Raw genomic sequence first — 20303 nt, 5'->3', positions numbered from 1 at the left:
ACTCCTGATCCCATCTTCAGTGAGATGACGCAATGGTGAGTGTTGTATGAAATGCACCACCTAGTGGAGAGGAGAGAGCACTAGAAGCAGATATGCGCTAGCTACTAAAATGTGAGAAAGAACCCAGCACAGGAAATGAGCATTAATGCTGTCTGGCAAGTTGTTATACATCTTTAAATATAAAAGAGAAAAACATGAGCTGAGTAAGGGGTGGGGGGGCAGATGCAAAGTGGGGTGAGAATTGAGGTATGACATTCTTTGACTACTCAGAACCCAGAGGGAAACTGCTGAGCAAAATGGGAGACGGAATATGGAAGAGTGGTGAGAACCAGAGAGATTAACATTGACCGTGTTTAAAGGATAGGGGCAAGAACAACACATTTTAAGGAAAGGGGATGATAGAAAATGGCTAAGCAAAAGCCCCCAAAATGCTGTACAGGAAATGGGTATTTCTTGGAGCCAGCAACTTATGCCAACATCCCACCCTGAACAAACAAAGCTTTCCATACCGTTCAGACAAGAGAAGAGCAAGTGGGAATAACAAAGGGGGTAGAGCAGGGGTGTCAAACTCATTGCATGGAGGGCCGAATGTAACTAGGCAAGTCGGTTAAGAACAAATTCTTTACAATGATGGCTTACCCCGGCCAAACACTAACCCGGGCGACACTGGGCCAATTGTGCGTCGCCCTATGGGACTCCCACTCACGGCCAGTTGTGATACAGCCTGGAATCGAACCAGGGACTGTAGTGACTCCTCTAGCACGGAGATGCAGTGCCTCCCACTCGGGATCCCTGAAATTCCTTACTATTTAGTGACCTTAATTCATCAACCAAGTACAAGTGTGGAGCAAAAACCCACGGAAACGCAACCCTTTGTGGAATGAGTTCGACATGTGGGTTAGAGGAATTTAATATATAAACAAATCACAAAGCAATGGTGAGGTGAACATAGTGAACAGTGTGATGGAATATTTTAAATAAATGGTTCTTTATTAATCATCGGCTTCCAAATAAACTAAAACTCAAGGATTCAAACTTTTTTTATGCATCTTCAAAAAAAAAAACAAAAAAAAACAGAAAAGCAAAACTATTTCACATCCATGATTGCGTTTTCAAATCATTGGTTTTTGGGAGAAAAAAATAATAAACGTGTCCGCTTCTTGATCTTTGTGAATCCATAAACTAAAAGGGTCCATCTGCACATATTCACCTGTGCTCTGTGTGTGGTGTGTGCCGTTGTTACCATCTGACCATGCAGATTGACCCCATTCCATACACACACAAATACACCTCTCAAACAGGATGTACAAAAGCTTGTGTTGAGCATCAAAACAGTGCAGGGCCCTAACAAACAGTAAAGGCTCCTTTCTCCTCCCAGGTATGCATTTACATCACTGAAAGGAAGGACCTATTTCATCTACAAAGTGACAGGAGAACAGAGCAGGGGAAAGGAAGGACATACAGAATACAATAAACCTCTCAGACACACGCACGGACATACATACACTCAAACAGTTAAAAACAGGACCAGAGAAAAAGAGGACCGAACCCTAGGTACTGTCTGCTTTGTTGCTGTTTGGTGATGAGGGAAAAAGTAGGGAGGTAGAGAAAGAGTGTGGGGGGGGGGGGGGGGGGGGGGGGTGCCTGGTTCAGGGAGGGGGGTCCATTGGGTGTTATTTCTTGGCCTTTCCGCCTTTGGCGGAATTCCGTGGCGGGGTGACGGGGCGTCCAGATCCCATTCCTCCACCTCCACCATAAGAGTAGAGCTTCTTATCCGCTGGCTTGAGAATCTGAGGAACAGAGAGGCTTTCTTTAGACAGCTATAAATATACTCCTACAGACTGAACACTGCAGCAGATAACAGGTAAGACAGGGGACTGGCAAAGCTTAAAAATCTAGACTGACGGACAGGAACAGCCAGACTGAAGGAGAGAGAAAAGGGGCAGAGAGAAAAGCAGAGGAGTACACACCTGAAAGGAACACATGAGGGTCTCATCCACACTCATCATGGCACCGGCATTATCAAACTCTCCACAGTAGTTAGGGGCAGAGAACAGAGTAACAAGCTGTCTCTTTGCAAAGAACTCGTAACCGTCTTCTACCACCTGAGGACAGGAATGGAAGAGGTAAGAATGCATTGAAAAATAAACAGGAGAAATACCAGGAGTGGATAACCAACAACTGCAGGGCAATCAGTACATTTCAAACAGAGGAGTTACCATCTTAAATGAACACAACCTCCATCGCCAGTAAAAACACTAAATGACACGCTTTAAAGAAGGAATCTGCATCAGGGGAAACAGAGCCACTGTTCACCCCAGCACCTTTCTTGTTGTTTGTGTTGTGAAACGGAGTCGGCTGCTTCGACAGCACAGACCAAAAAAATTGCAGTACATATTCTGCTGTTCTATCGCGCGTGCAATGATGTCAGAGAGGAAAAATCGGGTTTGTTGTTTACAGCAACTCCTGTTGTTGTTGTAATATCCCAAACAGACGTGGCAGTGTCACCAATTAAGAATTCCAGCTTTGAAAAAAGTGCTTCAATATTTTATGTAGGTGCAATGACCTTCGATCATCTGATTTCCCTGATTAATAACAAGATCCCTCTATTCTTCCAAACCTACCATTGGTCTGACAGTGTCCAGCAAAATACTCTTCCCAGCCCCTAACCCCCATCCAAAACTCTAAACCATTACCTGATGTGCCCTGCATATAAGGTCCATGTCGTGTTTGTGCAGAAATTTGGCCACCACGTCTGCCCCGAATGTGAAGGAGACCCCGCGGTCGTTCTCGCCCCAGCCCAGGACATCTTTGTCTGGGTCGGCCCACAGCAGGTCACACAGCAGGCCCTGGTCAGGCACATCTGTGGGTCGCATCACTCTGCGCACCTGCTCCATGGACTGGAGGTCTGGAGAGAGGCCTGGACAGACCATAGCACACAGAAACATTACATCACCATACAAATGAATGATGACTGCCATGATACTGTCTTCTACCACCAAGAACAATAATATCTCAAATCACACCTTGATAACTACCACCTCTTATCAAACGTATAGTGTATACACTTGAGTCATCTTCCACCACAAACACTTAAGGGGAGTGGTTAATCCAAACGATCATGGGGCCACCAAGTGCTTATTGATAAGGCCCACAGGGGAAAGACCCACACACTCAGACCATGCAAGCATACACCACCCACCTCCATGGCAGCAGAAGATCTTCTCATCTACAATGGCAGCCACGGGTAAACAGTTGAAGCAGTCTGTGAACGTCTTCCACAGCTTGATGTTATACCGTCTCTTACCTAAAGAGGAGCAGGGGCCACAAAGAGCAAGGGGCATTACTAAATGGTTAATACTCTGTGTGTGTTCCGGTCTCCTGTTGTTAAGCATGTGTTCCAGCTTCTCGTCTCGGCACTTACACTCGTCATAAAAGCCATAGATACGGTTAATGGAGGCACACTCGTGGTTGCCACGCAGCAAGAAGAAGTTCTCTGGGTATTTGACCTTGTAGGCCAGAAGCAAGCAGATGGTCTCCAGGGACTGCTTCCCTCGGTCCACGTAGTCCCCTAGGAACAGGTAGTTGCTCTCCGGGGGGAAGCCTCCGTACTCAAACAGCCGCAGCAGGTCGTAGTATTGACCGTGGACGTCACCTGCAGGGGGCAGCACAGAGGTGGCTAGTCAGTCACTACCACACCCTCCCTGACTACATTAGATCTGTGTGTGTATACAGGCCGTTGGACTGAGATAGCAAAGGCAATTAGAGATTAGAATTCTACAGTAAATCAGACAATCAGTCGTGTTATGAAACCTTGGAGCTTTCACTGTCAGTTGTGTCAGAGGCGCAGCTGCTTTGCTACACTGACATTAATTACTATGAAACCAATTTCAACCATCGTAACTTATCCAATATGACTCACCGCAGATCTTGAGTGGTGCCTCAAGCTCGAGCAGGATTGGCTGGCTGAGGAAGATTTCGCGAGACTTGAGGCAAAGGCCACGGATCTCGTTCTCTGTCAGCTGAACGTTCTTGCCTGGCCGAGAGCCCTTAACTGGAGGAGAGAGAAAGACAGAGCAAACAGAGTGAGGACTGACGTTGCGCTTATTGGAACAAACATGCTAGGCCAAGACCATGGAAACAACACATACACAAATAGCACAGCCACAGATCTAACACACAGCACACCAGAGCAGAGAAACCAATCAATATCACGGGCCCCCGCTGACAGCACAACCCTGAGCATACTGCAGAGCCAAGGTGAATCTGCTCACACAGCACAAGCCAGGAGGATGAACTATTTGATGTGTGAATCTCAAGGTTACAGAGCGTGAAACCTAAATGAAGAGGGGGTTGGGGTCTTTGTTTCTGAGCACTCAAGGCTAGAGGATGATGATGGCCGTGTTGAACTGAGCACCAGCAGAAGGTACAGGCCTGGCTATGTGTCTGAACAAATGTGTGCAGTGTGCACCCAGCCCCAGAAGCACGTATGAACACACCACCTGCCTGTCTGCTGATATAACCAGGACAGAGAGGCTGCAACGGAAAGAGGCACACATAGCGAATCTCACACTGTACGACTCAAACAAGGATCAAATACACTGCCCTTCAAATCAAAGTAGTAGTAAGTGTATTCCAGTGACTCATGATGTATGGGGGACTTGTGCAAGAATGCGCATCAGGGTTGTGTGTCACAGAATCAATTCCACCCCCTTTCCTGCACGTTCTGCTGTCTTCCCTAGGTGCAGGTGAAAAGTCCAATGCCAGCGCTCTATAAACCATCCAATCTCACACAAATTATCAATGAATTATCAATGAACCTACCAGGTACCACCCCAAAGCCGTAAACACGGGCACCCTCATAGATATCATCCTAACCAACTTGCCCTCTAAATACACCTCTGCTGTTTCCAACCAAGATCTCAGCGATCACTGCCTCATTGCCTGCATCCGTAATGGGTCAGCGGTCAAACGACCTCCACTCATCACTGTCAAACGCTCCCTAAAACACTTCAGCGAGCAGGCCTTTCTAATCGACCTGGCCGAGGTATCCTGGAAGGATATTGACCTCATTCCGTCAGTAGAGGATGCCTGGTTATTTAAAAAAATAAATGCCTTCCTCACCATCTTAAATAAGCATGTCCCATTAAAAACATTTAGAACCAGGAACAGATATAGCCCGTGGTTCTCTCCAGACCTGACTGCGCTTAACCAACACAAAAACATCCTATGGCGTTCTGCATTAGCATCAAACAGCCCCCCGTGATATGCAACTTTTCAGGGAAGTTAGAAACCAATATACACAGGTAGTTAGAAAAGCCAAGGCTAGCTTTTTCAAGCAGGAATTTGCTTCCTGCAACACAAACTCAAAAAAGTTCTGGGACACTGTAAAGTCCATGGAGAATAAGAACACCTCCTCCCAGCTGCCCACTGCACTGAGGATAGGAAACTCTGTCACCACCGATAAATCCACTATAATTGAGAATTTCAATAAGCATTTTTCTACAGCTGGCCATGCTTTCCACCTGGCTACCCCTACCCCGGTCAACAGCACTGCACCCCCCACAGCAACTCGCCCAAGCCTTCCCCATTTCTCCTTCTCCCAAATCCAGTCAGCTGATGTTCTGAAAGAACTGCAAAATCTGGACCCATACAAATCAGCTGGGCTAGACAATCTGGACCCTCTCTTTCTAAAATTATCCGCCACAATTGTTGCAACCCCTATTACTAGCCTGTTCAAGCTCTTTCGTATCGTCTGAGATCCCAAAGATTGGAAAGTTGCCACGGTCATCCCCCTCTTCAAAGGGGGGGACACTCTTGACCGAAACTGCTACAGACCTAGATCTATCCTACCCTGCCTTTCTAAGGTCTTCGAAAGCCAAGTCAACAAACAGATTACCGACCATTTCGAATCCCACCGCACCTTCTACGCTATGCAATCTGGTTTCAGAGCTGGTCATGGGTGCACCTCAGCCACGCTCAAGGTCCTAAACGATATCTTAACCGCCATCGATAAGAAACAATACTGTGCACCCGTATTCATTGACCAGGCCAAGGCTTTCGACTGTCAATCACCACATCCTCATCGGCAGACTCGATAGCCTTGGTTTCTCAAATGATTGCCTCGCCTGGTTCACCAACTACTTCTCTGATAGAGTTCAGTGTGTCAAATCGGAGGGCCTGTTGTCCGGGCCTCTGGCAGTCTCTATGGGGGTGCCACAGGGTTCAATTCTTGGGCCGACTCTCTTCTCTGTATACATCAATGATGTCGCTCTTGCTGCTGGTGTGTCTCTGATCCACCTCTACACAGACGACACCATTCTGTATACTTCTGGCCCTTCTTTGGACACTGTTAACAACCCTACAGACGAGCTTCAATGTCATACAACTCTCCTTCCGTGGCCTCCAACTGCTCTTAAATACAAGTAAAACTAAATAGATGCTATTCAACCGATCGCTGCCTGCACCTGTCCGCCCGTCCAGCAACACTACTCTGGACGGTTCTGACTTAGAATATGTGGACAACTTCAAATACCTAGGTGTCTGGTTAGACTAAACTCTCCTTCCAGACTCACATCAAACATCTCCAATCCAAAGTTAAATCTAGAATTGGCTTCCTATTTTGCAACAAAGCCTCCTTCACTCATGCTGCCAAACATACCCTCATAAAACTGACCATCCTACCGATCCTCGAGTTCGGCGATGTCATTTACAAAATAGCCTCCAAAACCCTACTCAGCAAATTGGATGCAGTCTATCACAGTGCCATCCGTTTTGTCACCAAAGCCCCATATACTATCCACCACTGCGACCTGTACGCTCTCGTTGGCTGGCCCTCGCTTCATACTCGTCGCCAAACCCACTGGCTCCAGGTCATCTACAAGACCCTGCTAGGTAAAGTCCCCCCTTATCTCAGCTCGCTGGTCACCATAGCAGCACCCACCTGTAGCACGCGCTGCAGCAGGTACAGTGGGGCAAAAAAGTATTTAGTCAGCCACCAATTGTGCAAGTTCTCCCACTTAAAAAGATGAGGCCTGTAATTTTCATCATAGGTACACTTCAACTATGACAGACAAAATGAGGAGAAAAAAAATCCAGAAAATCACATTGTAGGATTTTTAATGAATTTATTTGCAAATTATGGTGGAAAATAAGTATTTGGTCACCTACAAACAAGCAAGATTTCTGGCTCTCACAGACCTGTAACTTCTTCTTTAAGAGGCTCCTCTGTCCTCCACTCGTTACCTGTATTAATGGCGCCTGTTTGAACTTGTTATCAGTATAAAAGACACCTGTCCACAACCTCAAACAGTCACACTCCAAACTCCACTATGGCCAAGACCAAAGAGCTGTCAAAGGACACCAGAAACAAAATTGTAGACCTGCACCAGGCTGGGAAGACTGAATCTGCAATAGGTAAGCAGCTTGGTTTGAAGAAATCAACTGTGGGAGCTCCCTCGATCTGGGGCTCCACGCAAGATCTCACCCCGTGGGGTCAAAATGATCACAAGAACGGTGAGCAAAAATCCCAGAACCACACGGGGGGACCTAGTGAATGACCTGCAGAGAGCTGGGACCAAAGTAACAAAGCCTACCATCAGTAACACACTACGCCGCCAGGGACTCAAATCCTGCAGTGCCATACGTGTCCCCCTGCTTAAGCCAGTACATGTCCAGGCCCGTCTGAAGTTTGCTAGAGAGCATTTGGATGATCCAGAAGAAGATTGGGAGAATGTCATATGGTCAGATGAAACCAAAATATAACTTTTTGGTAAAAACTCAACTCGTCGTGTTTGGAGGGCAAAGAATGCTGAGTTGCATCCAAAGAACACCATACCTACTGTGAACCATGGGGGTGGAAACATCATGCTTTGGGGCTGTTTTTCTGCAAAGGGACCAGGACGACTGATCCGTGTAAAGGAAAGAATGAATGGGGCCATGTATCGTGAGATTTTGAGTGAAAACCTCCTTCCATCAGCAAGGGCATTGAAGATGAAACGTGGCTGGGTCCTTCAGCATGACAATGATCCCAAACACACCGCCCGGGCAACGAAGGAGTGGCTTCGTAAGAAGCATTTCAAGGTCCTGGAGTGGCCTAGCCAGTCTCCAGATCTCAACCCCATAGAAAATCTTTGGAGGGAGTTGAAAGTCCGTGTTGCCCAGCAACAGCCCCAAAACATCACTGCTCTAGAGGAGATCTGCATGGAGGAATGGGCCAAAATACCAGCAACAGTGTGTGAAAACCTTGTGAAGACTTACAGAAAACATTTGACCTCTGTCATTGCCAACAAAGGGTATATAACAAAGTATTGAGATAAACTTTTGTTATTGACCAAATACTTATTTTCCACCATAATTTGCAAATAAATTCATTAAAAATCCTACAATGTGATTTTCTGGATTTTTTTTCTCTCATTTTGTCTGTCATAGTTTAAGTGTACCTATGATGAAAATTACAGGCCTCATCTTTTTAAGTGGGAGAACTTGCACAATTGGTGGCTGACTAAATACTTTTTTGCCCCACTGTATATCTCTCTGGTCACCCCCAAAACCAATTCCTCCTTTGGCCGCCTCTCCTTCCAGTTCTCTGCTGCCAATGACTGGAATGAACTACAAAAATCTCTGAAACTGGAAACACTTATCTCCCTCACTAGCTTTAAGCACCAGCTGTCAGAGCAGCTCACAGATTACTGCACCTGTACACAGCCCATCTATAATTTAGCCCAAACAACTACCTCTTCCCCTACTGTATTTATTTATTTAGCTCCTTTGCACCCCATTATTTCTACTTTGCACATTCTTCCACTGCAAATCTACCATTCCAGTGTTTTACTTGCTATATTGTATTTACTTCGCCACCATGGCCTTTTTTTTGCCTTTACTTCCCTTATCTCACCTCATTTGCTCACATTGTATATAGACTTATTTTTCTACTGCATTATTGACTGTATGTTTGTTTTACTCCATGTGTAACTCTGTTGTTGTATGTGTCGAACTGCTTTGCTTTATCTTAGCCAGGTCGCAATTGTAAATGAGATCTTGTTCTCAACTTGCCTACCTGGTTAAATAAAGGTGAAATAAACAAATAACAAATAAAATCACAGGAGAACAAGGCAATGACAAACAAGCATCAACAGAAAACCTAATATTCAACCATAGACACTTGTTGTGCTCTATCATGCACCTGGTACTGTAACTACTGAAGCTAAATGGGGTATCGATACACTTAAGAGAGCAGAACAATAAAATTGCCTGAAACCCTTCAGTGACATTCTGCTTCACAAGCTGGGTGCAGACAGTGTTCTTTACAAAAACACACGCTGGGGTTAATTGAACACTTGTCAAAGCTCTGACAGCTCAAACTGAACGTTGCTGACCTTGCCAAATACCAAACGAGAAAATGCAGTTCACACACAATACCACAGATGTGTCAAGTTGAGGGAGCGTGCAATTGGTATACTGACTGCAGGAATGTCCACCAGAGCTGTTGCCAGAGAATGTAATGTTAATTTCTCTACCATAAGCCGCCTCCAACGTTGTTTTAGAAAAATTGTGAGGCCAGTTGGACGTACTGACAACTGCATACCACGTTGTGTAGGCGAGCATTTTGCTGATGTCAACGTTATGGTATGGGCTGACATTAGGTACGAACAACAAACAATTGCATTTTATCGATGGCAATTTGAATGCACAGAGAAACCGTGACGAGATCGTAAGGCTCATTGTCGTGCCATTCATCCGCCGACATCACCTCATGTTTCAGCATGATAATGTCGCAAGGATCTGTACACAATTCCCGGAAGGTGAAAATGTCCAAGTTCTTCCACAACCTGCATACTCACCAGACAACTCACCCATCAAGCATGTTTGGGATGCTCTAGATCGACGTGTACGACAGCGTGTTCCAGTTCCCGCTAATATCCAGCAACTTCACACAGCCATTGAAGAGAAGTGGGACAACATTCGGCTTGGGGATTCGAACCAGCAACCTTTCAGTTACTGGCCCAACGCTCTAACCACTAAGCTACCTGCCGCCCAACTCTATGCGAAGGAGATGTGTCACACAAGATACTGACTGGTTTTCTGATCCATGCCCCTACCTTTTTTGTAAGGTATTTGTGACTAACAGATGCATGTGTATTCCTAGTCATGTGAATTCCATAGATTAGGGCCTAATGAATTTATTTCAATTGACCAATTTCCTTATTTGAACTGTAACCCAGTAAAATCTTAGAAATTGTTACATGTTGCATTTATATTTTTGTTCAGTGTAGTGCTTTCACAAAAATATATTCTGCCATAATAAAATCACAGGCAGTGGGAGAGGGGCACACACATTTGTTCTGAAAATGGAGGATGGAAACGGACGAGGACTTCCAGGTAGGACCTCAGCAATATATCTAAATGAGCAGTGTCATGTTAGGGCAGCAACACAGGCCTTGGCCCTAAAGAGTGAAATGTGGGTATAAATAGGGTAGTGCTGCTTGTCACTTTAAACCTGGATTAGGGTCGGCTAAGCCATGACAGAGCTTACTCTAAAGTTAGCCACATGGCCAATGGCAACAGTGAGCTTAGAGAAGGGGCGTGGGGGTTGGGGAGGGGGCAGACAAAGGGCTTTCCGCTTTGCTGGTCACGGGATAGAAAATAAAAAAGTTGGACAAGCACAATAGGAAAGCCGTTGGGAATCAACAGTTGGCTGGCTTCAGATTCCCCACCTGATATGTCCATGGCTGATATGGACATCCTCATAGATGGTGACAGGAGGTGGTAGTAGCGGCCTGGACTGACCGTTCAGATGTACAGGTCAGGAGGCTGATGGTTAATCCCATTGAAACTAGTCACACCGTCACCGCTTTTCCCTGGTTTGCAAACATTGTCACCAGGCTGGCCCATGTTTTAAAACTTCTTGACGCTAGGAGGCAGAATTTTTATGTTTGGAAAAATAACGTTCAATGTAAACGGCCTATTTCTCAGGCCCAGATGCTAGAATATGCATACAATTATTAGGATAGAAAACACTCTAAAGTTTCCAAAACTGTCAAAATATTGTCTGTGTGTATAGCAGAACTGATTTTGCAGGCGAAAACCTGAGGAAATCCAACCCGGAAGTGCCTCATTTTGAAAAATCCCTGTTCCATTGCCTGCCTATCCTCCATTTAAAAGGAAATCAACCAGATTCCTTTTCCAATGGCTTCCACAGGTTGTGAACAGGCTTTAGACATAGTTTCAAGCTTTTATTCTGAAAAATTTGCGAGATTTATCAAATCGCGTCAGTGGATAGCCAGGTGTCCTTTGATTAGTTCTTGCGCGCGAAAGTGGTAGCTCAACATTTTCTTTCTCTATTGTATTGAATAGTTTACCGTCCGGTTGAAATATTATCGATTATTTATGTTAAAAACAACCTGAGGATTGATTATAAAAACGTTTGACATGTTTCTATGAACTTTACGGATACTATTTGGAATTTGTCTGCCCTTCATGACCTGCCTGAGCCTGTGGATTTCTGAACATAACGCGCCAAACAAATGGAGTTTTTTTTACATAAAAATAATCTTTATTGAACAAAAGGAACATTTATTGTGTAACTGGGAGTCTCGTGAGTGCAAACATCCGAAGATCAAAGGTAAGCGATTAATGTTATTGCTTTTCTGACTTTCGTGACCAATCTACATTGCTGCTAGGTGTTTGTAATGTTTTGTCTAGTGATCAATAAACACAAACGCTTGGATTGCTTTCGCTGTAAAGCATATTTTCAAAATCTGACACGACAGGTGGATTAACAACAAGCTAAACTGTGTTTTGCTGTATTGCACTTGTGATTTCATGAAATTAAATATTTAGTAATTTTTTGGGAATTTGGCGCTCTGCAATTCAGCGGTTGTTGATGAAAATTATCCCGCTAAAGGGATCCGTGCGCCAAGAGGTTTTAACCTCTCTGGGGTAGGTGGGACGCAATCGTCCCACCTGGCCAATAGCCAGAGAAAATACAGAGCGCCATATTCAAATAAAATGATATAAAAATCAAACTTTCATTAAATCACACATGTAAGATACCAAATTAAAGCTACACTCGTTGTGAATCCAGCCAACATGTCAGATTTCAAAAAGGCTTTTCGGCGAAAGCATAAGATGCTATTATCTGATGATAGCACAACAGTAAACAAAGAGAGTAGCATATTTCAACACTGCAGGCACGACACAAAACGCAGAAATAAAAATATAATTCATGCCTTACCTTTGACGAAATTATTTTGTTGGCACTCCAATATGTCCCATAAACATCACAAATGGTCCTTTTGTTCGATTAATTCCGTCGATATATATCCAAAATGTCAATTTATTTGGCGCGTTTCATCCAGAAAAACTACTTTTGTAATACAACGTTAGGTATTTTTAAACGTTAATAATCGATCAATTTGAAGACGGGATGATCTGTGTTCAATACAAAAAGAAAACAAACTGACGCAACTTTTTTGGTAATGTGCCTCTCTCAAACAATTTACTTCAAGTGAACCTCATTTACGATTGCCGTACTTCTTCATTACACAAAGGAATAACCTCAACCAATTTCCAAAGACTGGTGACATCCAGTGGAAGCGGTAGGAACTGCAAACAAGTCCCTTAGAAATCTGGTGTCCCAATGAAAACTCATTGAAAAGACAGTGACCTCAAAAAAATACATTCTGAATGGTTTGTCCTCGGAGTTTTGCCTGCTACATAAGTTCTGTTATTCTCACAGACATGATTCAAACAGTTTTAGAAACTTCAGAGTGTTTTCTATCCAAATCTACTAATAATATGTATATCTTATATTATGGGGATGAGTAGCAGGCAGTTGAATTTTGGCATGCTATTTATCCAAAAGTGAAAATGCTGCCCCCTACCCCGAAGAAGTTAAGGTGTACATGGTGCAGCTAAATGTCGATGGTGGTCAGTCACCATTCTCTGACAAACAAGTGATTAAGCAACCAGAAGGCAGTTACCTTGGCCTGTCTCTACATCATAGAAATACAGCAGGATTGGAAGGACAAAAAGCCACAGGTGATGGTTTATGGACTGGCCAAGACTTAAAAACGAATTTAGAAAATGCCATACATGATGTGTTAGGCTAATTATGACAACTCTCACGACAGAGGCAAACACTCTGCCTTGTAATGAGTTGCCACACCGCAAAAGAAAAAAAAGGTTCGCTATATCCTGCCAGTACAGCTGTTTTTTTTGTTTTTTTTCTGAACTTGTCAGACAACCTTATCATGGACAGAGTAGACCACGGTTTCCACAACACTCTTCCTGCCATCAAGAGCCACAGTCAAAGTCAGAAGGGGCTAGGGCTGAGCGATATATCTAATTCATTTGAATGTGCATTTTAGTGCGAAATTCCAAACACATGCATCTCAAGAATAAAGTTCTCCCGTTTTTATGAGCGTTTATGTCTGCTTGTCTTTTTACTCCAGTGCTGTGTGCACCTTCCCATTCACCAAGCCCCTCCCCCTGCCACTCACAACAACAAAGTTGATAGACTACTTCTTTCTTCTTTCAACGAGCAGTTTCAACTGGCTATTTGCATTTGAGGTTTGGTACAACAGAATCATTCATATGGACACCGAAACACATTCGAGACATTTTACTGTAATAGAAAAGTGAACCTTTCCAACGATACCCTTTTAATGTCTCAACTCCCAAAATTTAGCACAGAGCAGACCCTGTCTAGTCTACTAGCTGTCTAGCCTGTTTTTAAATGTGAAATGAGCATAAAAACTAACAACTAAAACATTATGAAACTTCTATTTGATCAATTAAGTAGCAAATAAGCCATTCCATTGTTTGTTAACCAAATTCAACACCCATTAAAATATATATATATATTTCACCTTTATTTAACCAGGTAGGCTAGTTGAGAACATGTTCTCATTTACAACTGCGACCTGGCCAAGATAAAGCATTGACCTCCATACAAAAACACCTCGAAAAATATAAAAACAACATCTGCTGGAGAAGACAGACTTTGGGCCCAGCTATCCCTCTAGCTTCACCTCTTCCTCTCTGGTGTGACTCACACATTTCAGTTAATTACTATAGCTCCTGCCTTGGGCCAATCAGTGTCATCGTTCACCCAAGTTTCAACAAACTCGGGCCAGTGCTGTCTGAGATGGCGTTTTTACTAACGTACGAACAGAGACCGATCCACAGTCCCCATACCTGATTTCATTGTGGGAAACAACAAAGTGGACAGGATAGTATGTAGTTCAAACAGTTGGAGACAGACAATATGGTGGCGCCAAAGATGTTTTATAACTAACCCAAGATAGACCACAGCCTGCGTTTCCAACAGGAACAAATGAGTCATAGTGGGCAAAACAAGCAAGGAGTGGGCAGAGCCAAGCAAGAGCTAGAGAGGTCCTATTGGTGTGTTCTAGCATGTATTTGTATATTTCTGTTAACTTCTCTAGGATAGGGGGCAGCATTTTCACTTTGGATGAATAGCGTGCCCAGAGTGAACTGCCTCCTACTCTGTCCCAGATGCTAATATATGCATATTATTATTAATATTGGATATGAAACACTCTGAAGTTTCTAAAACTGTTTGAATGATGTCTGTGAGTATAACAGAACTCATATGGCAGACAAAAACCTGAGAAAAAATCCAAACAGGAAGTGAGAATTCTGAGGCTGGTCGATTTTCAACTCATCGCCTAATGAAATCCCAGTGGGATATGGATCTGTTTGCACTTCCTACGCCTTCCACTAGATGTCAACAGTCTGTAGAACGTTGAATGAAGCTTCTACTGTGATGTGGGGCCGGATGGGAGCTGTTTTAGTCAGTGGTCTGGCAGAGTGCCAGTTCCTGGTCACGCGCATTCCACATGATATCGACTTGCGTTCCATTACTTCTATAGACACAAAGGAATTCTCCGGTTGGAACATTATTGAATATTTATGATAACATCCTAAAGATTGATTCTCTACTTAGTTTGACAAGTTTATTCGACCTGTAATATAACTTTTTGAAGTTTTCGTCTGACGTTCACCTGGATCTGCGCGAGCGTTTGGATATGTGTACTATACGTGCTAACAGAAGTAGCTACTTGGACATAAATAACAGACATTATCGAACAAAACAACAATTTATTGTGGAACTAGGATTCCTGGGAGTGCATTCTGATGAAGATCAAAGGTAAGGGAATATTTATGATGTAATTTCGTATTTCTGTTGACTCCAACATGGCGGAGAAATGTTGTTTATATCTGAGCGCCGTCTCAGATTATTGCATGGTTTGCTTTTTCCGTAAAGTGTTTTTGAAATCTGACACAGTGGTTGCATTAAGAACAAGTGTATCTTTAATTCTATGTAAAACATGTATCTTTCATCAAAGTTTATGATGAGTATTTCTGTTATTTGATGTGGCTCTCTGCAATTTCTCCGGATATTTTGGAGGCATTTCTGAACATGGCGCCAATGTAAATTGAGATTTTTGGATATAAATATGCACATTATCGAACAAAACATACATGTATTGTGTAACATGATGTCCTATGAGTGTCATCTGATGAAGATCAAAGGTTAGTGATTAATTTTCTCTATTTCTGCTTTTTGTGACTCATATCTTTGGCTGGGAAAATGGCTATGTACTGACCTAACATAATCTTTTGGTGTGCTTTCGCCGTAATTCGTTTTGAAATCAGACATGTTGGCTGGATTCACAACAAGTGTAGCTCTAACTTGGTGTCTTTCATGTGTGATTTCATGAAAGTTTGATTTTTATAGTAATTTATTTGAATTTGGCGCTCTGCATTTTTACTGGCTTTTGGCCAAGTGGGACGTTAGCATCCCACATATACCAGAGAAGTTAAGGAACACCTACTCTGAAGTGTGTGTGCAATAACTCAATTTGCCCTTGCACTCCTTCTAAACAACATTTTAATTGTTTTACTTTGACAAAGGGTAAAATCTCCAAAACTTAGTCCACTCTTCATAACGGATTCTAGCTTTGAGAACAGAAAACTGTTGAGGTCAAATGTTTCATCGAGGAGAAAATAATCACAATGTCGGCAAAAATCCATCTCGTCTCACTGCCGGCCACTGGGCTTTCTCTCATCACCATATTAGGTAGTGAGTAGAAGTGTCAATCGGATGCTTCACACTTATACATCCGATGAAATGTCTGGATTATTGTTCTATCTGTGGTGGAGCCCTACAACATGATGCGCCACTATTACCATGATGTAGAGGAGCGATAACACTGAGAAAACAGACATGTGAAAATGTCTAGGTTAACTGCAGTACCATTACAGTCAATAATTGTCAAAACAGAAATAAACGATTGCCTATAAATTGATACAGTAATAATCTGTATACATCTAGATCAATAGATTTCTGAAAGGGAAGAACAAAACAGCAGATCCAGGGGTTTGAACACCTGACGTGACTTTTAAACCAGTTAGACCAGACTTGGAGAGAGACATTTTTTAAATCTAACTAGACAAGTTCCAAGAGCAGCAGAATGCCCCACTTCCTGTTTTCTGAACTGTTCCCAGGCCAGCAGAAGCTCATGTCTGGCTCAGCCACTGTGCTCATTACAGCGGAAGGCCCCTGCAGATTTAGTAGCTGGAGGGGCTTATGTTGGTCTGACAGCCTCAGGTCTCCCATTACGCAACATTTATCATACAGATCATAAGTTTGCTTCTGCCCCCCCCATGTACACACACAGTCCCCAAGGCTCATATCTGTTACTATAGAAGCCATCATAAATCTAAGGAGTGGCCAGGACTGAGGGTAGGCAAACCTGTGTGGTATAGACAGCTTCTCCCATGCATCAAACACCTACATATTATTCAACAGTCATTAACCTCCACAATACTCCCAAGAGTGGTGTGGTGGTCACAAACAGAAACACGGATAGCGGAATCGTTTTAATCCATCAATACATCCATAAGCTGCCCACAACAAAAGACGTGTTCAAAGTAAAAACCCAAGAGAAAGAAAGACATTAGGCCTGCTACTTGCAAACACTGTCCCTCACATTCCCCAAGTCTGCCCATATTTCTACTATTCATGCTTCGGTAGCCGTTGTGAAATACCTAGCTAGTTAGCGGTGCGGGCTAATAGTGTTCAATTACTACTAGCCAGCACCGCTAACTAGTGCTGACTCAGAGCTTGAAGTAGTTGTTTCCCTAGCACATGAAGGGACACTGCTTTTGTGGAGCTATAGGTAATGCTGCTTCTTGGGTGACAGTTGGCGGTGTTCAGAGGGTCCTTGGTTCAAGCCCAGGTTGGGGCAAGGAGAGGGAGGGCAGCAACACTTCATTGCATCATTACATTACAAATCTACTGCGATTGCAGAGAATGTAATGTGCCATAATGTTTCCACCTCTAATGTTTACAGTATGCACAACTTTCAGCCCTGCTATAAGCTACTTGCCCAAAGAAAAACAAACCCAAACCTGGATATTCCCTTTACTTTATAATGTAGTAAAGGCCATTGGCCTTCTTTAGACAGATAAGAGTCTAAAACCAGGGCACTGATGTTTCCTGTCCATGGAATTTGGAGTCTCACAATAGTACGTTATCATGGTGGAAACAGTTGCACCGAATGATAGCCAGTGTGACCCATTGGTGCCCTTCACTCTGTGTAACCAACCACTAATGATATGGCTAAACCTACTGTAGCTTGCATTTTAAAAATAAAAGCAAGTTATTACTTCAGCAAGCACGCTTTCAGCACATGATAATTGCATCCGCAGCCCTGAAAAACATGCTTAAGTATGCTTCTCCCTCTTCCAGGCATGAATTGCAATGGGCCTGCTCCTATATACAGCACCCTCCATTCAGGCTGCAAATGTACCATTTTCCTCCTTAACTAGCTTTAATTAATGGGCATTAAAAAAACTGAAAATATGCATACTTTCTTTATGAAACAATTAGTATTTTCGAACAATTTAGGATATTGCACATTCTTGGTTGAACATGGTGTGCAACATATTAGATTGTGCAAAAATATAAACAATTGTGGTGGGAAATTGTGTTTCAAAAAAATAAAGTAAGCATATTTCCCTTGAATGGAGGATGTTTTATGTACAAGCCGATCCATAGGGGGACACTAGTGTATTACCGGGAATGCACATCCAACATAGACGATAGTACAGATCTAGCGCCCATGTACTATCGTCTGCCTAGGCTACAGTATAACCGGTGTGTGTTAGACATAGCTAGCTAAATACTGGCAAACAAAAAAACGACATTATGGAAAGATTGGATGCAGGAAACAGAAATGAATGGTAAACAAAACCTACTAACCGACGTTACTGGCTAGCTTTGCATTAATTTTTGTAACAGCATACACCAGACAGACCACTGAACATTTTTAACGTTACAGTAGCTAGCGAGAGTTAGTTAACTAACACAGCACCATCGTAAAATAGCCGTGTTTGTCATCTTAATAATGATTTACCATTAATACCAATATTACAACAAAATGGGCACTTCAGGCCGAGTGACAAAGATTGAAGCAACAAGCCAGCCATCTCTCATTTGCCCTACTAGTTCGTAGATCTAGGTAACGTTATCTCTCGCTCTAACCCGGACACATCCTTTTCAAAGAGAACAGCTAACTTGACGTTAAGCCTGCTAGCTACGCTAACATACACCAGACATCGTTAGAATTCCGACGCTTCTTTAAAAATACAAAAATACAAATAGCAACTGATTCGTAATTAATCAAATTAAGTAGCTTGATTCCTAGTTAAGTGCAAATCCTCACCTTCCAGAAGACGCTGTATTATGGAGTCGATGTTTAATTTGTCCGGCTCCGCCATTTTACTTATTTTTTTGTCGTGGTTCAGGCAGTCAAGACCTTCGTTTCGTGTTGCTTCTTCGATGAGACAAAAAAACAAGTACCGATCAAGTTAAACAAACAACTAGGCAGCTTATATTTTGTTATGTCAAATTGAGGGGGGAAAATGTCATTTGGCTTTACTTTCCCTTCCGTGTTGTAGCTAGCTGGCTAAATGGGTTAGCTAGCTAGTTAGTTCAAGCTAGCTAGCCGATGTTAGTTAGCTAACAAACCAAGCTACCCGCTTTAGTTATAGCTAGCCAACAATGAATGATCCAAATACGAAATGTTAACATATAATCAACCTTTGATTTGACAATAGTCTTCCCGTGTAGAAGACAGGGCCCTTTCAGGTCTGTTTTGTGTCTTTTTGTCTTCGTATTTCAGAGTCCCCCTTTCTCTTCCCCCACTGAACTTAAAAAGGGCCGTGTTGTTCAGGGGAAGTGAGAAGAGAGGGGTTGATACTAAGGCGAGCTTTAGATATACTCAATGATGATTGGGTCACTGCTTGATTTTGAATCCATGTTGTCGTTTTCCATTGGATACATTGTACATCCACCACACACTGGTGCCCCACCTCCAGCTGTTTTACGGTTGACATCAACGGTCGTCACTAGTTACCACTACTGAGATATTAAGAACTACCACAGCCACGAAGTCAGAAACTCCGCCTATTTCTACAATGTATCATCTTAAAATGTGATTTTAGACCTAGCCTTTACCATAACCACACTGCTAACCGTATACCCAACCCTAACCTTAAATTAAGACCGAAAAGCATGTTTTCAATTATTTTTACGATATAGCCAATTTCGACTTTGTGACTGTGCTATCTAGTGGAAACCGACGTCAATGGGGTTGGTACCGGCAAGGACTGCCACCGTGTGTTAGAAGTTAAAAGTATAAGGCATATTTTGCATTAGGGTAGAGTCCAGGGTTTCCCACACTCGGTCCTGTTTTTTGCCCTATTACTACACAGATTATTCAAATAATGTAGTAGTTTAGTGTGTCGTGTGTAGTGTATAACTTTGTGGGAAGGTAATATGTGGATGTTGTGCAACCCTAACCCATCTCTTTCCCGACATTCCTCATTCCTTCCCATAATCTCCACAAATTCACGTTCCTCCATTACAGGTCAATATTACACGTTCTTTACCGGCTTTCCAAATCCATCCCTCACCTCACTGTGTTTCTATTCGTCAGACAGTTTCGACAGAGGTATGGGCTAAACTTTTCCTTGTGGGTGTGGGGTATGGGGTGGGACATTGTGAGTTCTGTGCCTTATGATACAGGTAGAGGTAGGGGAGGGGGTGACTTCGACTGAATTCACAGTGAATCATAGGCTACATATTTACTATGAATCAGAGCCTAAATGTGTGAGCTCCAAATGATTCATGGTTTCATGATGGTATTGAGAGATCTCTGCTGTTATTGTTGTTCATGTCTTCAATCTATACAACAAAAATAAACCAT

At 43.0% G+C, this 20303-nt stretch overlaps 1 protein-coding gene across 2 annotated transcripts; it reads right to left on the bottom strand.

Moving 5' to 3' along the window:
• Positions 1–894: 894 nt before the first annotated feature.
• On the bottom strand, positions 895–19262 carry LOC120034214 (serine/threonine-protein phosphatase alpha-2 isoform-like). 2 transcript variants are annotated; one of them, XM_038980684.1, is made up of 8 exons: positions 19136–19262; positions 18759–18869; positions 3923–4054; positions 3425–3655; positions 3203–3307; positions 2697–2920; positions 1971–2105; positions 895–1790 (listed from the first exon to the last, which is right to left on the bottom strand). In XM_038980684.1, exons 2-8 carry the CDS (start codon positions 18811–18813, stop codon positions 1674–1676), a joined length of 999 nt encoding a protein of 332 aa, XP_038836612.1. In that variant the 5' UTR covers positions 18814–18869; positions 19136–19262; the 3' UTR covers positions 895–1673. The 2 variants fall into 2 exon arrangements, with proteins under 2 accessions (XP_038836612.1, XP_038836613.1); XM_038980685.1 differs by having other exon boundaries at positions 18759–18866.
• Between the last annotated feature and the right edge of the window lie 1041 nt (positions 19263–20303).

Source organism: Salvelinus namaycush, chromosome 41 (assembly GCF_016432855.1).
Source record: "Salvelinus namaycush isolate Seneca chromosome 41, SaNama_1.0, whole genome shotgun sequence".
In the NCBI taxonomy this organism is placed as follows: Eukaryota; Metazoa; Chordata; class Actinopteri; order Salmoniformes; family Salmonidae; genus Salvelinus; species Salvelinus namaycush.
Note: the sequence above shows the minus strand (reverse complement) of the source record. Positions and strands in the feature narration are given on the sequence as shown.

Coding starts and splice junctions, on each gene's coding strand:
- LOC120034214 (XM_038980684.1), bottom strand. CDS start 18,813: ATGGCGGAGCCGGACAAATTAAACATCGACTCCATAATACAGCGTCTT. Junction 3,308..3,424: donor CTATGGCTTTTATGACGAGT/GTAAGTGCCGAG, acceptor GCTCCTCTTTAG/GTAAGAGACGGTATAACATC. Junction 2,106..2,696: donor TTATATGCAGGGCACATCAG/GTAATGGTTTAG, acceptor TCCTGTCCTCAG/GTGGTAGAAGACGGTTACGA.